The 26,720-nt window shown below is 37.6% G+C and overlaps 1 protein-coding gene across 2 annotated transcripts in view; it reads right to left on the bottom strand.

Moving 5' to 3' along the window:
* The window catches only part of LOC142323177 (putative fatty acyl-CoA reductase CG5065), a 181,560-nt gene that overhangs the window by 68,598 nt on the left and 86,242 nt on the right, over positions 1–26,720 (bottom strand). For both annotated transcript variants that reach the window (XM_075362479.1, XM_075362478.1), the window contains one exon: positions 2,364–2,907. In XM_075362479.1, coding sequence (XP_075218594.1) covers positions 2,364–2,594 — 231 coding nt within the window. In that variant the 5' untranslated portion in view covers positions 2,595–2,907. The remainder of the gene's footprint in view (positions 1–2,363; positions 2,908–26,720) is intronic.

The following is a 26,720-nucleotide window of genomic DNA, read 5'->3' as shown; positions in this document are numbered from 1 at the left end:
AGGACAGGTAGAAGGAAAAAATTGTGTAGGCAGGCCACGTTTGGAATATGTAAAACAAATTGTTAGGGATGTAGGATGTAGAAGGTATACTGAAATGAAACGACTAGCACCAGATAGAGAATCTTGGAGAGCTGCATCAAACCAGTCAAATGACTGAAGACAAAAAAAAAATTTTAAATACATAAAAACCATTCGAGTGGTTTTTAAAAACCATTCTTCCTATCAAACAACCGATCGAATTTTTCGAGAAACATTTCAGCCACGAAGAAAGGGGGGGAGGAATACCGCGGATGGATTTCGTTTACTATCCCGCATCGTTCACCGTGGCGTATAATTACCGTATCGAACCCGATGATTACCGTATCGTTGAAATATTTTCCGTTAAACCTGACGATAAATCGAATACAGAATCTGTTTTTTATCGAACGCAACTAAGCCGTTGTAACGATCGGGATTAATTTGTGTTTTATTTTCGGGCGGTACACAGACTTATAGAAAATTAAAAAACAAATTTCTACTTACAAGAATTTCAATAGCCCGAAACAACCGTCGGAGTAAAAAAATAAACATCACAAATAAATAAAATAAAAAAAATTCTCAGGAACAGGACTGAAAACATGACGCGAGATAGGTTGAACGTAATTTATTGCGGAATGCTTAAACACGGAAAAGGAGAAAATCGAAACTTCCATCGAAAGGAAATTTTTTCTACGAAAACTGTTCTCAGGGCAATCAGCTTACATAATCCCTGCAAGAACCCGATGTGAATAACTCGAGTTTTAAAATTCAGGACTGTTATAATACCACCTTATTCTTGGAATTAAAAAAAAATTAGAACGTATGGCATCGACCGAATAATTGATTTTTTTAAAAGTGCAGTGACATTAAGGAGTAATATATATATATATATATATATATATATATATATACACCGACAAACAAAAATCTCCAATTGTTTGTTTTAAACGGTTCTTTTTTTATACATTAAATATCTAATGAATACTTTAAATAAAAATTATAATCTAAATACGATTTATATTTTATTAAAGCGTCTTTTTTGCAACGGATGAATCGTGCCCCTTTTGAACAAGCCGAATTCGATCAGAGAACAGCAGTCGTACAAAGCTTTAACAAAGGCTTTTAACAGAACTATGAAGAGGATTTGATGCAGAAAAAAATTATATAAATCCAATCTGGAAAAGACAATTAGATATCAGATTTGAAACCATGTTTTGTCAAATCGTTACGCTGCAGAATCGACTCAACAGGTATTCGCTGAACGACGTTTAATCGATAAGATCAACAAAAAAAGATTACATTATTATAAAAAAATAGGATTGGAGGATATAACTAAATATATATATATATATATATATAAAGAATCCTATTTAACATGTCATTTGTAATCAGCTCAAGATTTTTGCATGAAAGCAGCTCACACGCATATTATACGCATATACGCATATTATATATAATACGCATATTATATATATATATATATATATATATATATATTATATATTTTTATATATTTTTTATTATATATTTAGTTATACATTATATATTTATATATATATATAAAGAGCAACAAGCAGAGATGAAAAAACAATGGTATGATAATTACGTAAATAATAAATATAAATGCGGTTACAGTGAATAAATGCCAACACAATAAGCCTCGACCGATTAACCTATCTGGTAAAGTCGGAAGAAAACAAAGAAATCCTGGTCAAGTATACGATAAACATTTATCAACATGTTAATGTAAATTCTTCAAGATACAGAAAACAGGTACATACACCTTCCTAAACACAAAACTTTCGTATAAATAACATATAATACTGAAATAAGTGAAGCGTAGCCGGAATATTTTTCAAAGTTTTAAATGAAAAGTTTCAGAATACCACGGGAAAGAACGTAGCAGCTATAGTGAAAGTCATATTGAATCTCAATAAGTAAACGTAAACAAGTTTTATTTTACTTCCTTCCGCAAATAGTTAGTCCAAAAAACATAATACACAATGTATTTGTTGTTTTTTAACACCGTTTTATGTTTGGCTGTACACAAAGCCGATGACAAAAATCAAATGTGTGTGTACACAGACTTTTCCGAGACCGATGAAAACTAGTTATTTTTTTATGTTGTAAAGTAAGCCATCGTTTGGGACTTTGCTGAAAAATCGACTATTCGATATAACATCAAATAGTAGAGAAATTGATAAAACAAAACGAACGAGATAACTTGTATACGAATTCCATCAAATGTACGAAGGAGTACAAGAATGCCAAGTTTGCCTTTAACAAAAAAATACACTTAACGTTAAAAGATATATACATATATATAAATAAAAGGATTTACTTACCGGAACGTTGACTAGTTCGGCTAGGCGGACGGTAATATCCTGACCTCTTTTAGGTCTCATCAAAAGGTAGATGTTCTTGATTCCAGGACACGACCGTAACAGTTTTTCAACAAGCACCTTGCCCATAAATCCAGTACCCCCAGTAACAAAAACGGAACGATTTTGAAAAAAATCACTGACGGAAGTATATTTATTAGACTGCTGCTCCGTGCTGCTCGTACCCGATGCCATATTATCTTTTTATTAAATTATATAAATAGTATATAAATATCTAAAAATTAACCGGTAGTGTTTTAAACATTTACCGATACGTTCCACACGGTTAACAGAAAAATTAAAGGCGATTAATCGATTGAAAAACGATAATGAAAAGTTTCTGTTCTATTAATGCACACACGAACCGTAACACTCACAAACAGTTCGCAAAGGATGTAACTAAAGGTCGAGTATCAGCATACGTCGATTTAGTATAATACCGGCGAGGAATTAACTCCATATCAAAAACAATAATTCATCTGACTAATCCGATGTAGAGTTTTTAAATCTGAAAGCAAAACCAAAAAGAAACACAAATTAGATGTATTAAAAAAAGGAATAAAATATTATTTCCCCTATATTTGTTTTTTTTTTATGTCTAGCGAGCGACACTAATAAGTAAAACACTTTTATTGTTATTTTTATCGCTATGTCTTACGGCCTGCCAGAACAAAATGAAAACTTTAAACAAAAATATAAATATCGTGCGACAATACGGAAAAAGAACTTGAAAAAAATCAAACGACCGGTTTACTGGCATCGGTCTCGGCCGCTTTGAACGGGTGTAACGAGTTCTCCGTATCGTAAATAAATGAATTACTTACAAAAACATACGCGGGATTAAAACATTAATAATTCTATTTGCACGGTAGAAAACCGCAGTAAATATTACAAATAAATAAAAGCGACTAATAAAAACGGGTTTATTTTATATCTTTATATTTTAGGATGAATGATGATTAGTAAACATATTTACGAATAATAAAGTAATAATTAGAAATTTAACTCGCTTTATAACAGACTGTACGAGATAAAAAGCGGAGAATGCTTAAAGATATAAAACTCTTCACGCGTTTACGGACTACATAGATAAATTATACATTTTTATTTTGCACGACTAAAAACATTAAAAACAATGATTAATGGATAAACGATTCTTATAATGTAATTAAAAATATTTTTAAAAATATATCACCTATTTACTCGTACATGTGATAACAGCAAGAAATAAAAACTCAGTCGGTGACTTAAAGACAGAAATCAGCCTCTCGGTCAATGTTTTCAGTAAGCTACGATTTCGTTTCCGCAATGGACATACTGAGAAAACATCAAGTACTTTTTGTTCGCTGTCGAACACCGCACGCGATACAACAGAACCAACGGTAATCACCCATATAACAAATAGCTCACTAAAATTAATTTTATTGTTCAGTGCTATCGTTTATTATCGTCGTTTAATACTATTAGAGAGTTTATAAAAGAACTCCCCGAGTCAAAAAAATTCGTAATGATATTTGGTTTGTCTGGCATTTCCCCCACCCTCACACCATTCAGTCCCCCTAAAGCATAAGATCGAATGTCCGTGCCTCAAACGGCTACTGTGCCTCAAAAACTGTTTAGCGACCAGTATTCTATTTAACTCCTACAGCTTACATAAAGCGTGAGCAGAATAAGTGTGGTGCCACACACCACTTGCTTGCGTCTCCCACTGCTCACTTGTCATATATTACTAAATTGGGTAGGCGTACTCCGTCTACATACTAAAATATATGACTTGCAAATAACTAAAAATTATCTCGTCAAAGACAGATACTCGCTGCCACGACTAGGTCACTGAATGCCAGCAAATACCTGTTCACCATATTATAACGCTTGGAACTATATTTAGCTGATGGCCAGCCATCTATCAATAGTACCTTCCTACTACAGAGCGGTAGGAGTCTTATATCCCTTACGCTGCTGAAGCTGGTTGAACAACGAAACCGCATCAAGGAACTCCCACACCATAAAAACAAACTACAGGCATACCATCCTCCCAAGTCCTGCATAAACCTATGCAAGGATCTTCTCGTAATCGTGGCGGGTCCTTCTTGCTCCCGTGTTTCCACCGCGAGGCTGTAAAACCATCTCCGCAGGTGGAAGATAGGAGACTGATCGAAAATTTCAACCGGAACATTATGATCACCGTTCAGCTCTGGTACAGGCTCGACATGAAACGGCATCCAGAGTATCTCGGCCTCCCTGCCTCTTCGAGATCACATGGCCTTTCACCACTCAGTCGAATGGGAAAGCTTTTCCAATACCGTGGTAGCCTCATAAGAGATATTAAAAACATCAGTGCTTACAATTAGATAGAGCTCTGCGATAGACACTCCTTAAATATTGAAAAAGTGCTCTATTCATACCCATCCTATGCGCCCAAACGGGCGACGCGTAAGAAGTTATACTTACAAAGACACCTCGGTACACCATGTACATTTGACGGCCCGGTAACCCATACTCTTTCCGAGTAATCCTCCTAAGTTTGTACATCGCTGAGACGGCGTCCGCCACTACTTGCTTAATGTGGTTGCTAAAAATCAACATGTCATCCAACCAAACACCTAGGTTCTTGTGAACTCTAACTCGGCTGATTACACAGCCTTTATACATAATGTGGGGGTTAGAACTGTACGATAACTTGTCTGCACCCTTGAGAAGCATACTTCGTCTTAAGACACAGAAATCCTTAAGTTTTCCGGTACATCCAGCTCTTTGCGGTTGAAAAAGCCGCCTGCGTTCGATCTTCTAGCTGCCGTCATCCATTACCACGAACTAATACGAAACAGTCAACAGCTAACGCCTGGGGCGGGACCCCTTCTGGGAATGTCAATCCCAGAAATCCGTCAAAGACCAGCTTCCACAGCAAGGGACCGAGAACGGAAGCCTGCGGGCTTCAACTGGTGACGGATGTTTCCACAACTAGGTGGGCATCTTTAAACAGAGCGGAGCGGTTACACAAGTAGTCACGTATTACGGCCTGTAGGGCTGCAGGAACATTGCGGCGTTCCAATTCGTAGAGAACAGAATTCCAACACAAGAAAAGAAATGCTGCTTTTATGTCAATAAAAACTGCCAAAACATATTTACAGTCTGCGCTTTCCACCTCGGCAAGAGCATTTAAGATACAATCCTCGGTGCCAACCCCTTTAATGAAGCCATACTGGCCTCGATTTAGAAAACAGTTCATATCGGTGTCTTCCCAGAGCCGTTCCACAACAATCCTTTTTAGTAACTTGCCGATAAGCGGCAAGATGCAGATAGGTCGATAATTACTGACCTCACTAAAATACTTTCCTGATTTTAAGAGCACACTCAGCAAAGTCACGTTCTAGCAAGCCGGAAAGCAGCCCCAGCTTAGGCTCCCCGAGTACATCCTGCCAAGCGGCTCTCTTATGACAGGCAGCAGATGATAGGAAATATCTGAGTAGAGTTGGTCAATCCCCAGTGCCTTTCTCACTGCCATTAGAGAAACCACTCGGTCTAAATCTACGGCATCCACTGCCCGCACGCCAGGGAATGTTGTCTCACCGCCCTGACGCCGACTTCTGCGTCACCCTCCGGAGCATCTAGAAACAGAGTATCCATGATATTCCTAAAATGGGTAGGCGTACCCAATCGACTACTAAAAACATATATGACACTCAATAAATTAAATTAATATCGTGAAGACAGATATTCACTGCTACGGCGAGGTCGCTGAATGCCAACAACTATCTATTCACCATTTTAAAGCGCTTGGAGCCCTAACTGGTCGGTGACCAGCCATAACTAAAGAGTAGCTTCCCACAGTAGCAAGGAAGGAATCCTTTCCCTTACATAAACTACTGATGCCGGTTAAACAGAGCAACCGCATCAAGGAACTCCCACACGGTCTAACAATACGGTTCACGCCACACTGACTCGCGGCTTACCTGCGGCCAAATTTCCCCTTGATCTGTAAGTTTCAGGGTGGTCTGAGTTCTGGCCCCCCAAGAACTGGACAGTTGAACATCATGTGTTCGTTCGACTGGAACTCCCAGCAGACGCACAGCTCATCAGCTGCCAGGCGGAACCGAAACCAATATTGGTTCCAGTTCGCGTAGTTGGACAGATGCTAAGCACGCGTTGCCGTTAAAAACGAAGGGGAAAGATATAATTCCACCAAGTCCTGTAAAAATCTATGCAAGGACCTTCCCTTAGTCGTGATGAGCCATTTTTGCCGCCATGCGTCCATCGCGAGGTTGTAAAGCCTCCTCCGTAGGCAGGAGTTGAGCAACTGAACGAAATTTTGAGACGGTGCATTGTAATCACCGTTCCGCTCCGGTACAGGCCCGGCTAGAAACCGCATCCAAATACCCAGGCCTCCTTTTCTCTCGCAATTGCCACATAGACGCCCAAACATTCACCACTAAACCGATTGGAAGAGCCTTTCCCAATACGGTGGTACCCTTGTAGGAGGTTGTTTTAAACACATCAGTGCATACGATTAAGACTCTACGCTGGGCACTCCTAGAATCCTGAATAAGTGCTCTATATCTGTCCAACCTATGCGCCCAAACGGATGAAGCATAAGAGGCCATACTTTCGAAGAAAGTATGTATGTATGAAAGTATGTATGTTTCAAAGAAAGCATAGTGTACCTCGGTACACCTCTAAACAGATCCGTACGGTTAGACAAATAATCACGCACTACGGCCTGCAGGACTAAGGGAACACTACGGCTTTCCAACTCATAAAGGACAAAACTCCAACACAAGGAAGGAAATGCTGCCTCTATGTCTACAAAATTGCCAAAACCTAGTACTTTCCACCTCAGCAAGAGCATTTTAAGATGCAATCCTCGGTGCCAACCTCTTTCATGAAGCCATACTGGCATCGATTTAGAAATGAGTTCATATCGATGCATTCTTAGAGCCATTCCACAACCAGCCTCTCAAGCAACTTGCCGATAACCGGAAAGAGGCTGATGGGCCGATAACTGCAGACCTCACTCGGATGCTTACCTGGTTTTAACCCTCACCACAGCCGCCGTCCTACAATATCGTAATGATATTTGCTTTGCATAGCATTTCTCCCGCCAAGCGCTGTAAAATGGGGGACAGGGACATTCTGGCATTCAGCGACCTAAGCGTGGCAGCGAATTGCTGCCTAGACGAAACAAATTTTATTATGCATGTTATGTATACTTTTCGTGATTTAAGGGACGCGCCTACCCATTTTAGCAAATATAAGACAAATGAGCGTTTGGGACACGTAAGCCGGTATTGTATAGCACCACGCTTCGTTCGCTCACGCCGTTAGATAAGCTCTAGGAGCTATGTTAGGATACTGGTCGCTAAATTGTTCGAGGAAATGCAGAGAGCACCCAAATGTCTGGATTGCCTTAGCCTAAATCACCGCACCGGGGGCACTGAATGCGGAATGAAGCGCGATGCCTAGAGTCTTATTAATCAATAACCATCGAAGCTTTCTCTCCCTGACTTGATGGAGGAGATAGCTAAGACAGGAGAGTACAACTTTATTATAGCCACTGAGCCTAACATATACTCTGCGGCTGGGTGTCGATGGGTGCCAGATACCGCTGGGGTTGTGGCTATCAAGAAAATTACTAGACTGGGACTATAGCTTATATTTGAGGACTGAAGGAGTCGTTGCGATAGAACTCTGTAACTTTATATTGTTTGGGATTATATAAGCCCAAATGTGACGCTCGCGGAGTACGAGGCCAGACTGCTCGGACTGCAGAGGATGATCATGAACGCCCCAAAGAGGACAACTGTTGTGGGTGACTTCAACTGCCGTACCGTAGCGGCTGGGGCTGGGTCCTCGAACAACAGAGGAGTAGCGCGAATAGAACTACTAGGAACTACTGGGCTGGTGTCCATCAAGGATGGGTCGCCCACTTTTTACGCCCGCGGGCATTCCTCTATCCTGTATCTGGTATTGATCGACAGTAGATTTCCACCAAACATGGTGAGCATGCAGGTTTTGCAGGTCGAGACTGTTTCTGTTGAAATCCTTGATACTCTTATTAGAAATCAACATCTACGCTTTAGACTTTCGGAACGTCAGCTAGAGACCATTGTTCGCAAAGCTGCTGCAAAAATGACGGATGGCAGACCGGTCACGCCAGATACATTACAACAGATCATGATTACTGAGCTGGCCAGGCTACCGGAAAGAGCTACCAGACATCACCCTGTCTATTGGTGGTCCTCCGATATTGCTGATCAACGCAGGGTTCTGCAATCCATGAAGAGGCGCGTGCAGAGACTTCGAACATACGGAGCCTGACCGGATCGAGACCTGAACTCGGCGATTACACAATAACGTGCAGCAAGAAAACAGTTAAACTTCATGATTAAGCATGCAAAAAGGCAGAAGTGGGGGAGCTATGCAGTGAACTAGATGCTGACCCCTGGGGACGGGCGTACCAGGTAGTCATGAAGAAAACTGTTCGAGGCTCAGTTGCCGTTTGTGGCAGAGATATTCGGTCTTATGTTTTAAGGCGACCGAATGGGGTGGTTGCGAGAGAAATGCCAAACAAACAAAACTGTTCTTGAACTATCCTAAAAGGATCACCACGTTCTTTATTCAATAGGGAGTGGCATCCTGGTGAGAGAAGACGTGTTTTCGGTTCTCGGCGGATTATTGATATCTCAAAACGGATAAAAAACATACCGACGAGTTTGGGTCAAATTTTGTTTGAAAACTGGGAAATTAGTTTCGGAGACTTATGATTTCTCAAAAACAACTTTCGGGGATAAATGTCTGAGTCGATCAAATGTTTTTATCCGGTCTAACAGATTCAAAGATGGCCGTGAACCGGCCTTCCTCTTCAAAAGTGACTCTGATGAACCAGCTGAATTTTAACTGAAGATTTGAATTTGCGTCAAGTTCTGAGAAATTCATTCCGAAATTGTTGTAAAACCGCAGAAACCACACCGACTTGAAGTGTCCCGAGAACCGATTAGTCGGGCCGAAGCTGACCTACATTTGTTAAATACTGTAATTACAAGCGAAGAATAATGGGTTTACGGATACGACCCGAAAACAAAATTATCGCAGTGGAAAGGTCCATTTTCGCAACAACCGAAAAAAGCGATACAAAGTCGGTCGAATGTGAAGACAATGTCGGTAGTTTCTTTGGGAATAGTGCACCACGAATACGCCCCAAAGGGGAGACCAAAGTGAACCAGAAATATTAAAAAAAATTGTCCTTCAGCGTTGAAGGACACACAAAAATGTGTGGAAGAAAAGGCCTGCACTCTGGCAAGAATAGAATCAGGTCCTCCACTGCGTCAACGCAAGGGGCTCGTCGTTCGTTCTCGATCCCGGAATTTTTGGTAAAATTGCTGTGCTTCTGCAACCCCTATCCCCTGATGTAGCTCCTGTCGACTTCAACCTGTTTTCTAAAGTGAAAGGGAACCGATTTGACTCGATCGAAGACAGCCAGATAAATATGGAGTGTCTTAACACTCATAAGAAAGAAGATCCATCACAATAGCCTGTAAGTACTGCCATTTTGAAATTACATTCATATTCTTATAACTTTCTGATCGCACCTCGTACAAAGCTTTAAGAGATCTGTGAAAATGTGAAGTGATCGAAGAAAGTACTTTACGGAAAAAATAATTTCTGGCTACACTGTAAAGTTTGATAAAGGAATTACTTTTAAAAGTAGTGATATACGTAATACATCCTCTGCACGAAATACGTTTCCAAAATTATTTCTCGATACTCCGTTTACAATACCGTTATGAAAAAAACTGACAAAGTATCGTATGAATTTCCCAGCTACGCCGATCAAGTCTTACAAAATATGTTGCACAGCTTTTCATTGCAAAACCTTTCCGGCAAAGCCGGAGAGTCTTCGGTATTCAACCATTAAAAGTTGCATTTTTATCTTCATAATAAACGTTTAAATATAAAATAAAAATTTTTTTTTTCTCGTATGAATGGGTTTTTTTTAATCGATTATAATTATTACCAAAACAAGATTTAAACGTCAAAATTTCCAAATTTCAAGCAAAAAATAAGTGATCCTAAACAAAAAATAATAATAATTTTGAAAAAATATTGAAAAAACAAAGTATAACTTTTAAGATACTAATGAAAAGAACTGCTAGTTATTTTGGGTCCGCGGTATATTATAGGGTATATTATAGCTACCTAAATTTTAATTGCCTTTAAAGTAATAAACCAATTTTTTTTTTTAATAACAAAACTTGTTAGAGCCAAGAGACAAAAAAACTATATATATATATATATATATATATTTAGAGGTGGTGAATAAATGTTAAAAAAAGTTCTGAAAATATTCATATATAGATTAAACTAAACAAATTTGCTTAAGTAAGGTTTTCTCTAAATATAACACCCCCTCCGATAAAGGCTAAAACAAAAAGGTAAACATTTTCTGTGTTTAAAGTCCAGGATTTAAAACTTTGGCGAATCTTAAATATTTTTTGATGTATAAACTTCAAAATAAAAATGTAATATTAAAACCTGAGGAAGATGGAGAAAAAATATATCAATTTTAAGAAGTGGAGACTGATTTTTTGAAGATAAAAAAAGATTTTTTCGATTACTTGTACAAGCGTTGTAGTTAACAAATTTGCCAAAGTAAGTTTTTCTCAAGTACATCTGAAGAAAATCGAAATCGGTTTTTTCGCAACATCCCACCACCCACTGAACAAACTTTGAAAAAGATTAATACGAACGATGCTCCATATGTAGAAATGCTTGAACCGAATTTGAAGAAAATCAGTTCGGTCGATCCTGAGATATAAGGCCAAAAGCAATGCGACATACATACGTACACACAAATACACATCTGTTTTTTTTTGTCTACATAAATCAGTCGAACCCTAAAACGTAAAGATTAAAAAAATCCAATACCTAGTTTTTGAACGATCACCGTACTTTCCCCTTTAATAAAAATAGTTGTATTCAACGGAAAAGTAACATGATTCTATATTAAAACGCAACTCTTTAAGTTTTAAAACGAATAAGAAAAAAATTAAAGAAATCGGTGTAATTTTGATCAACATAACAAATTAAATAAAATAATCTTGAAAAGGGGTAAAGGAAATTAAAGTTATGATAATCGATAATAGACTTTTAACGACACAATATTTTCACTGTAAATAAGAGAAATCCTGAGGGAAATAAATTTAAAATCCAAATCCTGCCCTACATTTAGTACACAAAAATGTGAAGTCCTTACACTCTTTTACGTCTTTCATTTTACTTATTCTTATTGCCCTACAACAAAAGGGGAATAAAAAAAAAATTGTAACAAGAAAGAAAAAATACTATTAACATACGTAACGACAGCGACTATTCGAACGACAGAAAAAATTACCATTACTTTTAACGAACGATTTGCGTCTGATAATAAGCGGTCGTAGAATGGGAGAGTTTTAAAAACAATTTCAGTTTACTATTTTAAAATATATACGTAAATGCAGGTACACGAAACGCTAACACGGCGAAAACAGGGGAGAAATGCACCGTAAATAATTTTACTTTGTCAATACAATAAACAACAATAATAATAATACGACACGATATAATAATGAAATGGGTAAAACTTCCGTAAAAGGATTTTTTTTTAATAATGCGGTGTAATCATCAATACAATGCTGTTTTGAATAATAATAATAAGGGAAAACAATACTTTTTTAAAAATTCGTTTAACAATACCGTTTCACGACCTGTATACGAAAGATAACTTAACCTAAAATAGCTAACTAGTAAAACACAAGTGTTCTGCGAAACGGTAAATAAATTCTACGGAACGAACACACGCTTTCTCCCTTGAATTCCATAGTCGCTCCAAAAAAGGAACACAGCTATCTCAAAAATCATAAACCTCTGTTGCCGAGCCAGATCGATAAATCGAGAAACGAAGCGGCTGACTTATACTTCGTCGAGCCGAAAGTGATATTTCACATAGGTACCACCCCCCCTCGCTTAAAACTGGTATAAGAACATCATTAATCGCAGAGAAGGCGACATTAATTATTCGTGTATCTTGTACCATACGTCACAAGAACGGACGGATAGCGCCAGTACCCTTTCTTTTGTGAATAATCCCTTACATATAAGCCTGTACTCGGTACGTAATATGCCGTAACGGTGCATTTGTAGTATTCTAAACGAAATCTAATATATACTAATGGCTCGTTACGGACGGTTATTTTGGGATAGGGCTATATAAAAAATACACGGATACTAGACCGCACCGGGCGACTATCTGTAGAATTGCATCCGACTCTAAAAATTCAGATTATCCTCTACTGAGAGAATAAACGAGCACTAACGCGCACATACGGTTACATATACCGAATCATCATACATCATAACGGTTCTTTTTCGAGGGTAAACTAAGCGAGTAGAAAGTACTTTGCGAACGCAGTACTAGACTCGTTACTCCTAAGACCGCTCGTATATCTACCGTAGCGACTCTCATTCGACACCGCAAAAAAACAACCGAGGCTATTATTTTTAAAACCGCTAACATTCAATTTTTAGCCGTTTTAAAACCTTTCGTCATTTTGAAGTTACGACAAAGAAATTTTTTAACAGATTCAAACGATTATTTTTATTAAAGTAAATTATTTTTAGTAAAGCGAAACAGAGAGATCGTTAGAATCCTGTAATCTTTCACACCCATATGCCAAAATGAAAAAAGAACAAGAATTTCGGAACTCTTTAAAACGACAATTTTTTAAAAATAATTCTTTATATTCCAACTTTTACAAGTCGGTGTCAAATTAAGTAAATCGGCAATATACGTTTTAATTTAATGCAGATTTCTAAAATTCGAAAATTAAAAAAGAATTGCCGTATAATAATTTTTATATAACTCAAATAAATTATTATTTAAGGAAAAACCTATTAACGATAATACAATATATATTAAAGTATAAAAAAACCAATAGATACAGAAATAGAAAACCGCGTGTAAAAATTTAAACGCGTAAAGTAAAACGACAAATTAGGTTTGAACTCGACATTAAATATCGATTTTATAATTTATACTAAATAAAAACCGATCGTTTTATTCATTGTATTATAAGTTACTTTTTCGACAGGAAATTACTTTATCTTAAAAGCACTTATTCTGAAACGCATTAAATTAGTTACAGCATCGGTGTCATTTATCTAACGCAAAGATTAATTCTACGCTTAGGTAATGTATAATTAATTCCATTACAACGACAATATTATTAACGGCACTACCGCGTAAAATAGAAATTATTGGTTTCATTAGGAAAGAGAATAGGGCTATTATAAACGACGGACTCGATTTAGGAACTGTATATTCTATATTTCCTGAACCGTATATTTCACTGTATCTGACTGATCTACCTAGAAGGTGAAAGAGTAGGTCCGAAAGTTTAGAATAACATCGCTAGAGCGATTGCGCCCCCGTTACGTGTCGGTTGTAAGACCGCCACAGTAAAAATTTCCTTTTGCAAAGCTTTTTCTTTAACGTTTCGTAACATATCTTCGAAATTATCGACGATATCGATCGTCAACTTCCCAAATTTTCAAAAGAAAAAAGTTCGATCAGAGCGCAATCTAAAACCTTTTTTTTCACTTACACAATCTGTTAAGATTGTTCTATGTACTTTCGAATTATTCGATTATTACTCGTTTTCCCTCATATTTTGAATCGCTACGGATTAGATTTTAGAAATAATTGTTGTAGATCTTACTTCCAATTTCGGCTGACAACTTTGTAATGAAGTGCCTGTCGGGTAAATTTAGCATTCTACTGACCTAACATTCAAAGACATATTAATAACTTTTGCAATGCAAAATAATATTTTCAAAAATATTTTGCGAAACATGAAAAAAACTAATAAAAACAGTTATTAGCTTTTTTTTTAAATTATTTCCCCCTCTGAATTCGTTTCTGAAAAATTAAATCTCTTAATTTTTACTACTAAATACAAAATAACGGCCGATAAAATCTTTTTTGAATCTTCGGGCACCGACTTTAAAATTATATCGATAAATAGATAAAAGCAATATTTTATTTGGGTCGTTCTGTTTCACACAAGAGGTCGGTGACCTCCTGTACACTTTTTTTTTCATTTATGATTTTATTTTCAGGAGATGCGTGTTTTCTTTCTATACCAAAAAAGATTCGATTCGAACATCCGAATACAGCCCGGTTAAAGAAAGTAGATAAAAATAAGCACGTCCGACGTAATGAAAAAAAAATGGAAATAGAGTCGAGGTGTTATCAGTAAACAGTATCCGACCCGTACTCTGTAGCGATTGCTTCATAATAACGATTCGACTGTTAAATCGATCATTTAAACACGTTTCGATAAATTACCCGACAAACAGATGTTGATTTTAGCAAATAAACGTTGATAACTGAAGTGCTTCGTGCTACCGAAGCCGATGACAGTAAATCTCCCTCGTTTAAGCTAACTATCGTACACTTAAACAGGTTTCTACTACAGGTCCGAGTCTCGTGAATAAGCGGCTACTGCGATCTACCAGTCTTTATTTAAGTCGCGAAATAAAGCTTATTGCTTTCACAGATTTTTCATCGCTTAAAGACTTCATAAACGGTATTTGTTAAGTCTTAAAGATAGATAAAATATAACCGCAAAGACGACGATAACAATCGCATAGTAAAACTACTACGAGCAACATGAATAAATACGAATACTACCAAGGAAATGTTTTGAAATAAGAAATTTCAAAAGGAACAAATAACATCCTTAAGTACCTCAGATCTCCTTAGGTAGCGGGAATCCATTCCGCCAGCAATCTCTCTCCAGAAAGAGGACATCTTTAACCGGAACGGAAGCGGATCTTTTCTTATCTACGTGCGCGTGCACTGTAATATCTAGTGCGGCTGCAATATACGATGCGACAGAAAGTTTTCCCTAACGAAACTACGATACCGACCAAGGTGGAATAAAAAACCTCAGAGTTTTGTTTAAAAAAAACTTATCTACCTCCAGATTATGTGACGGGCGTGAATATTCAACGGTTACATGTTCCCGACGATTCCACGGGGTGGATGTCATTCATTCTCGTGGAGGGACGGCCGATCTCCGCGGTCGTGGTTGGCTCAGATCGGGTAGATTTGGATGTCCCAATGATCGGATGGGATATTCACCGTCCTGCTAGTCACGACGGGTACGCTCGATGTCGTACTAGTGTCAGATACTTCCAGCTCGGATGGAGTATCGAAGACTTGCTGGCGAAGTTGGGCAGGATTCTGGACGGTCTCCCGGGCACCAGAATGTTGGTTGCTCTGGACGCTAATGCCAAGTCTCTCGCCTGGGGTTCACCACTCACTGTGCGATAGGGTCCTACGGCGGCCTCTAACAATGGACGGACCTTTAGCTAGTGGACAGTCCGCCGAACAGGAAGTGCCTAAAGCTGTCATGACCACTGCTTCCGAGAAGCCGTCTGTTAAACACAGGAGAAAGTAATAGTCCTCTGACCTTAACGTGCTGCGCGCAAGAGTTATGTCCGCTCTCTATGCCTCCTCTATGAATCATGAGACCTTGCCGTTGGTGAGGGGGCTTGAGTACTCAGTGATACAGAGTAGCTGAACCGAAGGTGCAACCATATCGGAGAGGTATCTGTTGAGAGCCAGACTAAGGAATGATTCCTGAAAGAGGGCAGCAGCTCTTTCAGTAGTTGTTAGGGCGTGAGTCACAATGACTTAAACGGCCATATCAACATCACTCAGTCCTCTGACTACTGCGCATCTGAAAGCAATGGAAAACTACAGCTGCTTTTTTCCAAGAAAATGTGGCTCTGAAGCGCCTTCCTTGGTAAAATATTCCGGAGGTAAACTAGTCCCGTTCGGATCTCCGGGTGGGGACTACTAAGCAGGGGGTCACCAGAAAATTAAAATATAACATTGTACGAGTCGGAGCGTGGAATGGTAGAAGTTTAAAAAAGGTTGGTAGGCTGGAAAACTTAAAAAGAGAAATGGAAAGGATAAATGTGGATGTAGTAGGAATTAGTGAGGTTCGGTGGGAAGAGGAAGGCGACTTTTGGTCAGGTGATTTTAGAATAAACTCAGCTTCAAATAATGGGCAGGCAGGAGTAGGTTTCATAATGAACAAGAAGATAGGGAAGAGAGTAGAATATTTGAAAACCCATAGCGGTAGAATCATTGTAATAAGGATAAAATCAAAACCTAAACCGACAACGATTGTTAACGTTTATATGCCTACAAGCGCCCATGATGATGAGGTAGAGTGTGTATACGAAGAGATTGATGAAGCAATTAAACACGTAAAAGGAGATGAAAATTTAATAATAGTTGGAGATTGGAATGCAAGCATTGGAAAAGGCAAGTAAGGAAATATAGTAGGTGAACACGGGCTGGGCAAAAGGAATGAAAGAGGGGACAGACTTAAACAGTTTTGTACAAAGTATAATTTAGTAATTGCCAACACCAAATTTAAAAATCATAATAGAAGAATATACACTTGGAAAAAGCCAGGCGATACTGCAAGGTATCAGATAGACTATATCATGGTTAAGCAAAGATTTAGAAATCAACTCGTTGACTGCAAAACTCACCCTGGAGCAGACATTGATAGCGACCATAGTTTGGTGATAATGAAATGTAGATTGGGGTTTAAAAACCTGAAGAAAAGGTGTCAGATGAATCGGTGGAATTTAGAGAAGCTTGAGGAAGAGGAGGTAAAGAAGATTTTTCAGGAGGACATCGCAAGAGGTCTGAGTAAAAACGATAAGGTAGAAAATGTAGAAGAAGAATGGGAGAATGTTAAAAAGGAAATTATTAAATCAGCAGAAGCGAACTTAGGCGGAACAAAGAGAACTGGTAGAAAACCATGCATTTCAGACAACATATTGCAGCTGATGGATGAACGTAAAAAATATAAGAATGCAAGTGATGAAGAAAGTAAAAGGAATTATCGGCAATTAAGAAATGCTATAAACAGGAAGTGCAAACTGTCGAAAGAATAGTGGATTAAAGAAAAGTGTTAAGAAGTGGAAAGAGAAATGAACATTGGTAAAATAGACGGAGCATACAGGAAAGTTAAGGAAAATTTTGGGGTACATAAATTAAAATCTAATAATGTGCTAAACAAAGATGGTACACCAATATATAATACGAAAGGTAAAGTCGATAGATGGGTGGAATATATTGAAGAGTTATACGGAGGAAATGAATTAGAAAATGGTGTTGTAGAGGAAGAAGAGGAAGTTGAGGAGGATGAAATGGGAGAAACAATACTGAGAGCATTTACTACAATCGATAGCTGATGAAATACCAAACCCCGAACAGGGTTATCGCTACAAAATCACTTAAATTTTAATCGCTGCTATTCATAAATCTTACTTAAAATGCGAATATCCCCGGTCGCTAATCACTGTAAGGAACTTATAATATTTAATACTAGCCTTCCCATATCCTTAGTAATTTATATACGTATAAATAAATATATATGTATGTATGTTCTTTGAGCGCAACGATTACGATGAAGAAATAAATACAATACGGTATACTGAACGAAATATTTTCGTAGTCCATCAAACAATATGCTTTCGAGTTAAATCTAGCTGCTGATACGTTATAAGGAATGTGTCGGAAAAAAATAGCTGATTTTATAGTGTTTACATATCATTTACGTACAAAAACATGAATAGTTTTTCTTTAAGTTACTAGTTACATTAATATGTATCAGCATACATAACGTATTATATCACGTTTACGTTTGCAAAAATGACTAACTAGTATAAACAATTAAAAAATATATACATTAAAACGTAAAATCAATATATAAACATATTAATATTTATATTTTCTTATAGTATATATTACATATAAACAACCGAAAAGTCGATAACGATAAAATTCGACGAATAATCGCTATTCGATGGATGATTTAAAAAAATTTACACATTTACGACAACACCAAAAATTTCAACGAAACAATAAACTGTATGTCTAACTCGTTTGCTTAAAAATACCAAACATTTTTTAAAAAATAAACAGGGATAAATTAGTGTCATTAAATGCCCTTACCAGGAAATAAGGCGTGTACAACCCCCAAATGACTAAAATAACTGAAATTCTCTGATCGGCCGACAGCGGCTATCTCCATTATAGCTCTATTTATACTGCCTCCCGTAATTTATTCGCCGCTAATAGCCGTAATGTTTTAAACGATAGTAGTCGATGTATAAACTGTAAAACTGACAAAAGACAACACGGGTGCACGTTAAACGTCATAGTTTACGCTTTAGTACAATCAATAAATAAATTAAATATATTATATATAGTAAATAAATTATATATTTTTTTACATCGACTACTTTAATCGTTAATAATTTTTTTTTTTTTACCTTCAGTTAAATAAAAGTTAAATATTACAACTGATGTTAATAAACTTGAATTTTTAGTACTCTGATTTTAAGCTCCGTTTATTCACGATTATTTTAGCGAATGACAGTTTAGGCGTGCTCGAGGATAAATTATAATTATTAGTAATAAGAGAATACAAAACTTTTTCAGCTGTATTCGGTAATGAAGCTTATGCGAAATAAAGAAAGCTTAAATCCTTATTCTCATAACTCCTTACCACGTACGCGTTTCCAGAGCGTTTATCCGAGGTTTTACATGGCAGTACAGAAACAGTCGACCCAGACTTTCGGTTTTAAAAAATTATTTCACTTAAGGTTTTTTCTCGACGAATTAATTCACCGTAGAAGCACGTACGGAATACGGAAAGGAGTTTTGTAGCGTAGGAAAAATGCCACAGGTGACCGGGATTAGAATCCGGGACCCCCGGATGAAAGGTAGAGACGCTACCGCTCTACCACTGAGATCAGGTTTTATAAAAACGTCTCTGAAAAGCGAACAGACGTTCCTGCTAGCGAGTACACCGTTATCTAGAACCCAACCGTTTCTTGTCAAAATTTAAAAAAAAATTATTCGCTTAAGTAGATATCGTAAGAGTTTTACGAAAATCCGGCAAGATATTACTCAAATTAAATTGCGATTTCGCGTTCTGATTTAACGTAAAGAAAATTTATTTTCCTCACCGAAGATAAAATTTATTTTACTTTTACAATGTAATTTCTTTAAATAAATAAATATTGTTTTTAACTTCCTTTAGACTCATTTACAATAACATCAAAAAAATTTCACAATTCAACTCGAATGAAAATATTAAACACGTTACAAAAAAAACCCTCCTTTTATATTTTGTAAACATCTAAAAGATGTTAAAGTATAATTTTTATCTCTTATCGTTACGATAAAGGGTAAAAATTACTCCCGTCCTGTTAAATCTCATTAAATAAAACTAACATTTCTGGTCAATAAGATCAGACTACTTTCAATTTGTTAAAAAAATGTATAAAACTACTATTTTTAGACACTCTCTACTATCCCCCCCACCTTCAAAAACACAAGCGTAGAAAATTGTACCTAGGATGACAAGGACTATTTTTAAGAAATTTATTTTTAAAGAAAAAATCTTGACGCTATCGATTCAATCGGTAAAAATATTTTTAAAAATTATAAAAACCTAACTTTTGCGATAGGAATACGGTTGATCAAATCGGGGTTCACCATATTTTTTAAACGACACGCTAAAAACACATTAAAATGTTCATGAAGTTTAACCTCTTTGAGACGAAGTAACTCCTCGATCGATTTTTTTTTTCAAAACTGCTGAATAAGATACATATTTCTTATATTCAACCTAACGTACCGAATTTTACGATCGTAGGTTAAACCGTTCGAGCCGACACACATTTATACGTACGAAATTAAGTGATTTTTATATATTTTGGACCCACGACAACTCAAAAACGCGAACGAATGCTAAGTCAGTAAAAAACTATAGTTTTCACCGATTTTAGTTTATACGAAGAATTATCGACTCAAAAGCGTCACTGACTTCAACGCGTATAAACAGACTAGTCTTTTTTTCCCCTACATCCCCGAGCCGAACATTCAATTAAGTATACTCGAATCGGGGACGTGTCCTTTTCGGATCTTTTAATCGCCTGCCTCTAATCTCCAACGGAAGAAACCAGGGCCGGCTATGCCGTTTGCGGACATAGCCAAGAGCCACTCCGAGAGCTGCTCCGGTCGGGTATGCATCAGTCCTGCATTTATACGATAGTCCTCCCATCGTCTGCACACAAAAATAGTGTGTTCGGCATCGTCAACCGCATCGCAGTAACAGCAGATGGGTGACTTTCTCCTGCCAAACCTATGCAGGTATTGTTCAAACTCACCATGTCCCGACAACTGATAGCACCTCCGGTAACTGATAGCAAGACTATCGTTATTAAGGCTGAGGGAAAGACTTATGCCGACCTGTAGAGAACAATCAAAAACAAAGTCACCCAGGAAGAGGCAGGCGAAGTCTCCGAAAAGACCGAAATGAAGAGTTAGAGGTGAGGATAAAAGGGGCGCAGAAGGCAGGAGAACTCACCACTCTTCTGAGAGATCGGGCAGCAGAACTTCAGGTGGACCTACGTTCTAGGGGTGACAGAAGGACTGTGGTCCATATTAAGGACCTCAACGTACACACAACCGAAAAGGAGGTGAGAGAAGCGGTTTCCAGAGTTGTCGGCGCGGGGGAGACACTCCAGGTCACCTCCCTCAGGAAAGCATATGGTGACACTAAAAACGCCACCGTCATCACGACACACAGAGGCGCCACGAAGCTGGTGGCATCAAGACTACGAGTTGGCTGGGTCCATTGTAGGACCTATATTCGTGTAGAAGGAGAGCGCTGCTACCGTTGTTGGGGCACCGGACATGGTAGCAGAGACTGTAAGGGCCAGGACAGAAGCAATCTCTGTTATAACTGCGGTGGCGCTGGACACCGTATCCGGGAATGCAGAGAGTCATCCAAATGTCTTGATTGCCGTAGCCTAAACCACCGCACCGGGGGCACTGAATGCGGAATGAAGCACGATGCCTAAAGTCTTCCTAATCAATAACCATCGAAGCCTCCTATCCCATGACTTGGTGGAGGAGACAGCTAATACTGGAGAGTACAACTTTGTTGTTGCCACCGAGCCTAACGTATACTCTGCGGCTGGGTCTCGATGGATGCCAGATACCGCTGGGGATGTGGCTATCAAGAAAATTACTGGAAACTGGGACTATAGCTTATATTTGAGGACTGAAGGAGTCGTTGCGATAGAACTCTGTAACTATATATTGTTTGGGGTCTGTATAAGCCCGAATGTGACGCTCGCGGAGTACGAAGCCAGACTACTAGGACTGCAGAGGATGGTCATGAACGCCCCAAAGAGGACAATTGTTGTGGGTGATTTCAATTGCCGTACCGTAGCGGCTGGGGCTGGTTCCTCGACAAACAGAGGACTAGCGCTAGAAGAACTACTAGGAACTACTAGGCTTGTGTGCATCAATGATGGGTCGCCCACTTTCTACGCTCGCGGGCATTCCTCTATCCTGGATCTGGTATAGATCGACGGTAGATTTCCACCAGACATGGTGAGCATGCAGGTTTTGCAAGTCGAGACTGCAAGTGATCATTTGGCTGTTTCTGTTGATATCCTTGATAGTGAGACTCATATTAGAAATCGGCATCTATGCTTTAGACTTTCGGAACGTTAGGTAGAGACTATTGTTCGCAAAGTTGCTACAAAAATAACGGATGGCAGACCGGTCACGCCAGATACGTTACAACAGATCATGATTACTGAGCTGGCCAGGCTCCCCGAAAGAGCCACCAGACATCACCCTGTCTATTGGTGGTCTTCCGATATTGCGGATCAACGCAGGGTTCTGCAATCCATGAAGAGGCGCGTGCGGAGACTTCGAACGAGAGCATACGGAGGTGAACGAGACCTGAACATGGCGATTACACAATACCGAGCAGCAAGAAAACAGTTAAACTTCATGATTAAGCATGCAAAAAGCCAGAAGTGGAGGAAGCTATGCAGTGAACTAGATGCTGACCCCTGGGGACGGGCGTACCAGGTAGTCATGAAGAGACTGGGAAGACGGTTGCCCGTTCTTAATAAGATAGAAGCTACACGTCACATGGAAGCGCGGGTTGATACGGGCGTCACGGAGCTAATACCTGGTGAACGCGGCAGGTTAACCCAGGATGAAGTGGCGACTGCGGTTAAAAGACTAAAAAATAAGAAGAGTCCAGGACTCGATGGTGTGCCAGCTGCAGTTATAAAGGGTCTGATGTCCGTCATCCCGTGGGAGATGACAGATATTGCGAGTTATGGGGTCCAGCATTGCTTTCTCCTGGTTGCTGGAAAGCGTCAAGAACTGTTTTCTTGCCCAAACAACAGTCAGTTCCAGGGGCTCTCGAATATCGCCCTGTAAGTCTCATTAATAATATGGGAAACGTCGTGGAGAGGCTCATCGCTAATAGACTAATTGAGGAGCTGGAAAACAACAACCTCCTCCATGAGAATCAGTTTGGCTTTAGGCGGGGGCGGTCAACTATTAACGCCATCAACAAAGTAGTTTCATGGGCTGCTGCGGTGAGGGCTGGTACTTGGAGAACCAGGCGAATACCGCTAATGATATTCCTGGATATAAGGAACGCTTTCGGTTCGGTACCTTGGCCAGCTATATTGAGGGCACTTTAAAGAAAAAATATAAGCGAGTACATAGTGACGCAAGTAGCCAGCTATCTATCCGAGAGACGAACTGAAATCAATACGGTGGATGGTGTGGTAAGTCATCAGATCTTCGGTGGAGTCCAGCAGGGGTCTGAACTCGGACCCCTACTTTGGAACATCTTCCATGATGAAATTTTCCGACTTCAATTCCCACCGGGGGTGAATGTCGTAGGATACGCGGACGACATCTCGCTACTAGTGGAGGCCAGTACCTTAGATGAAGTGTAGGACAAGGGGAATATTACCTTAGAAATAGTTAATGAATGGCTCGTCAACAACAGTTTGGAGGAATTTTGTGAAAATCAAAAAAACCTATTCTATTTTCATTCTGTTTTTGTTACGATGGATTTTCACCGAGTACTGATTTGAATTTATTACAAAAAAAAAATTAATTAAGGATACGGTACCGAGATGTCATATCCGATCGAATCAAATATCAGGCCGAAGCCGGGGTATATATATATATCGTATATAACGATATATATAATTAATTAAAAATCTGTTGCCGATTATCAGTTGGTTATTTAATTTTTTTTATATATATGCGGCAAATTTCAACTTTTTCAACCGATGGGTTTTCGAGATATGAGGAAAAACCTGTTTAGAAATGACGTCTCCCACCCCCCTCCCCAACACTAAATCAGGTCGATTTAAAAAATAGGAAATTTAAATAACTTATTAACTACTTTTGTAGTACTAAACCTCGATTTTCTAAGATCACTATACAAAAATTAAAAATTGGAAACTATCCCTCCCCCTTTTTTTATTTTTTTTTCAAAAATTTAACGCTCCAATTCTCTGCGCTGCTTTCGAAGATTAATGTCGTGCCGGTCCGGAAATATTAATCGAAGTTCCGTAAGTGTATATACATTTTCCAGAAATTTCCGTAAATATTTTGTGTTTTTGGCCGATCGTTACACTATCCTTTAATAGTTGTTACGCTGCTGCAATAGCAACAGCCGGGTAAGTAAAAAAAAAAAAATACATATTTGTAAAAAGATATCTGTACCCAGTAAAATATTGACTTCAAGTTCTTAAATACCGTCAATCGTATAAAAAATGTACATATTTAACGTACTTGAATTATGCCGATAAATATATTTGAATAGCATTCAATACAAATAATATAAAACTTATTCCAAGAAGATATCACATATTATTACCTTTTTATAATTACTAAATTTTATTACTAATTTACCCTACAGGGTTATTTGTATATATATATATATATATATATATATATAAAAGGTTGACCTAATTATAAGTTACCTATAACCCTATTCAAAAACTGCCAAAACTTTACAAAGGTTTTCTTAATGAGAACACATCAATTCAGACGGGTTATAACTTTCTACGATTCTAGGAACGATGACGTAATTTTTCATAATTTTCAAAGAATATGCAGTCTTTAAATGATGAGTATACACACGATAAACTATCTTAAATTCAGAATTTCTAAAATAACAGTGCATACACGATGATGAATACTACTGACTTTTTCGGCCGCAAAAATTTATAAAAAAGTAAATAGTTTGAAACAGCGACAGTTAAATAGAGAAAGAAAAGGATGTGAGAAACTTTTCACAGTCATCATCAGTATAAAAAAGGAGTTACTGAATAAATTTTAAAATATAAAATAAAGAAAAACTATTCAAACAAATTTTCCGCAAATTTTCCGAAATACAGTCACGGAAGCCGTTAACGTTACTGAGGTAACGCATAGTCATCGGTCACAAAATGCGATACATCCATCCTGTATCCGTAATAATATTTTAACTAAATATTCGGTTTGTTCATATTACCGAACGATATGAATACACAGTAATTCGCTAAGAATTTCACGAAAGATTTTGCCCTATTTTCTACGCATTCGGTAAAATTAAGCCGGACTGTAATTCTTGGGATCCAAATTAAGAGGTTATTTAGCAGTTTTATATGAACCATGACCTTATAAAAAAAAAAAAAAACAAGTTAATAAACACGTAAAAAATGTAAAATAAAACTCCTAGTAGAGAATTTGATTCCGAGTAAAACGATACGAATAAAGTCCACAGAAACTAATTCCAAACTTAAGAATTTTGAAGTTTATTAAAAGCAAAACGTGTTCAAATTATTATTCATTAAATCGGGTGCCAAAAATTGCAGTTTGGCTTAATTTTACCGAAGGTGCAGAAATGGCGAAATCTTTCACCAGCCGATACTCGCTAACGAAGCGTTTCCGAACCTACGTTTATATTGACTTTCTGCTTTGTATTCGGTCGATTTCAAAATGGCAACAGTTTTGAAAACAATATTGCTATTTCCACTCTCACTCATCAGACACCGAACAAGTAATTCAAACGTAACGCGTGTCGACTGCGTACAATAACTTCGCACATCGATCTTACAACCTTTAGCGCGCTTACATAGTATTTACAGTTTTAATTTTTTAGATTTCTAGTCTTGGATATTTTTTAATATAATTTATTCGCGTATTTTATAAATACACATAATACTGCATTTAAACGACAAAGAGCAAACTTCTTTCACATCGTTGTACGCTCGCACATAATGCGTCCACAATCGTTACAAATATAGAAGTGTGTGGAATTACCGCTGTGCGAATTCGTTATATAACGTAAACGAGATGAAATTCTGTTCTTAAATACACTTACACAAATTTTTATATTATTTCTTAACAAAATTACGGAACATTGGATTTTAACGGCGCTAACGGGAAAATAAACATTAAGCGATGAACATTTTACGCCTGATTTACTTTCAAAGGACAATTTTGAATAACGTATAATTCGATTCTTTCTATCCGATCGTTTGAAGGATATAATTTTTTCAACAATTATACCTTATATCAAAGACATACAAGATATTTTAACTTATCATTTATTATCAGAATTATATTTGTCGAACGAACAATATAAACGTTCGTTCTCGCAAGCCAAACAAATCTTTTTTGTTTAGTTTTCCACTAAACAAAAACCAAACGATTTCACTATTTTACGGAGTAATTTTGATTATTTTTCAACACTGTAGATAATTAAACGAAGAAAATTATTGCAGTAATGGTTAACTAAAAAAAAAAAAACCAATTTAATTGTAAATGGCTTCTGTAAAACCTATAAAAATTAACTATGGAATCTTCTTTCAAATGTGTCATAACCCCGACTACAGCGATTATATATAGAGAAAAAAGTGCACAAAGCTACGCAAAATGCGTCAAGTAATGAGAACCGTAACAGAATGCCAGTATTTAACGATATTCAATTACGGTATAATGGAATTTATTTTACAAAGAAAGAACAATTACCTTGATTACTAATCGACCGACTCCATCTTTCTTTAAATTTAATAATGTTTATTCATATTACAAACGATTTTTTTTTCTAATTTTATAACTGTACTTCTTGATACGTAATGTCCCTTCTAATTTCTAACACGCTCCAACAAAAGCGGAATGTAGGCGACTGGATCCGTACATTTATTTATTCTCGATCGAGTTTTAGACCTGTTCACATTGTAATTGGGCCTATTTCGACATATTTTATTATTTTACAGACGATTTCCTATAGGACGGTTCCGTTTTATATATTTTGTTCTACATAAAAGGAAAATCTACCACAAAATTATCTTCTACAT

The sequence above is a fragment of the Lycorma delicatula genome, chromosome 4, assembly GCF_047948215.1.
Source record: "Lycorma delicatula isolate Av1 chromosome 4, ASM4794821v1, whole genome shotgun sequence".
NCBI classification, from domain to species: Eukaryota; Metazoa; Arthropoda; class Insecta; order Hemiptera; family Fulgoridae; genus Lycorma; species Lycorma delicatula.
Note: the sequence above shows the minus strand (reverse complement) of the source record. Positions and strands in the feature narration are given on the sequence as shown.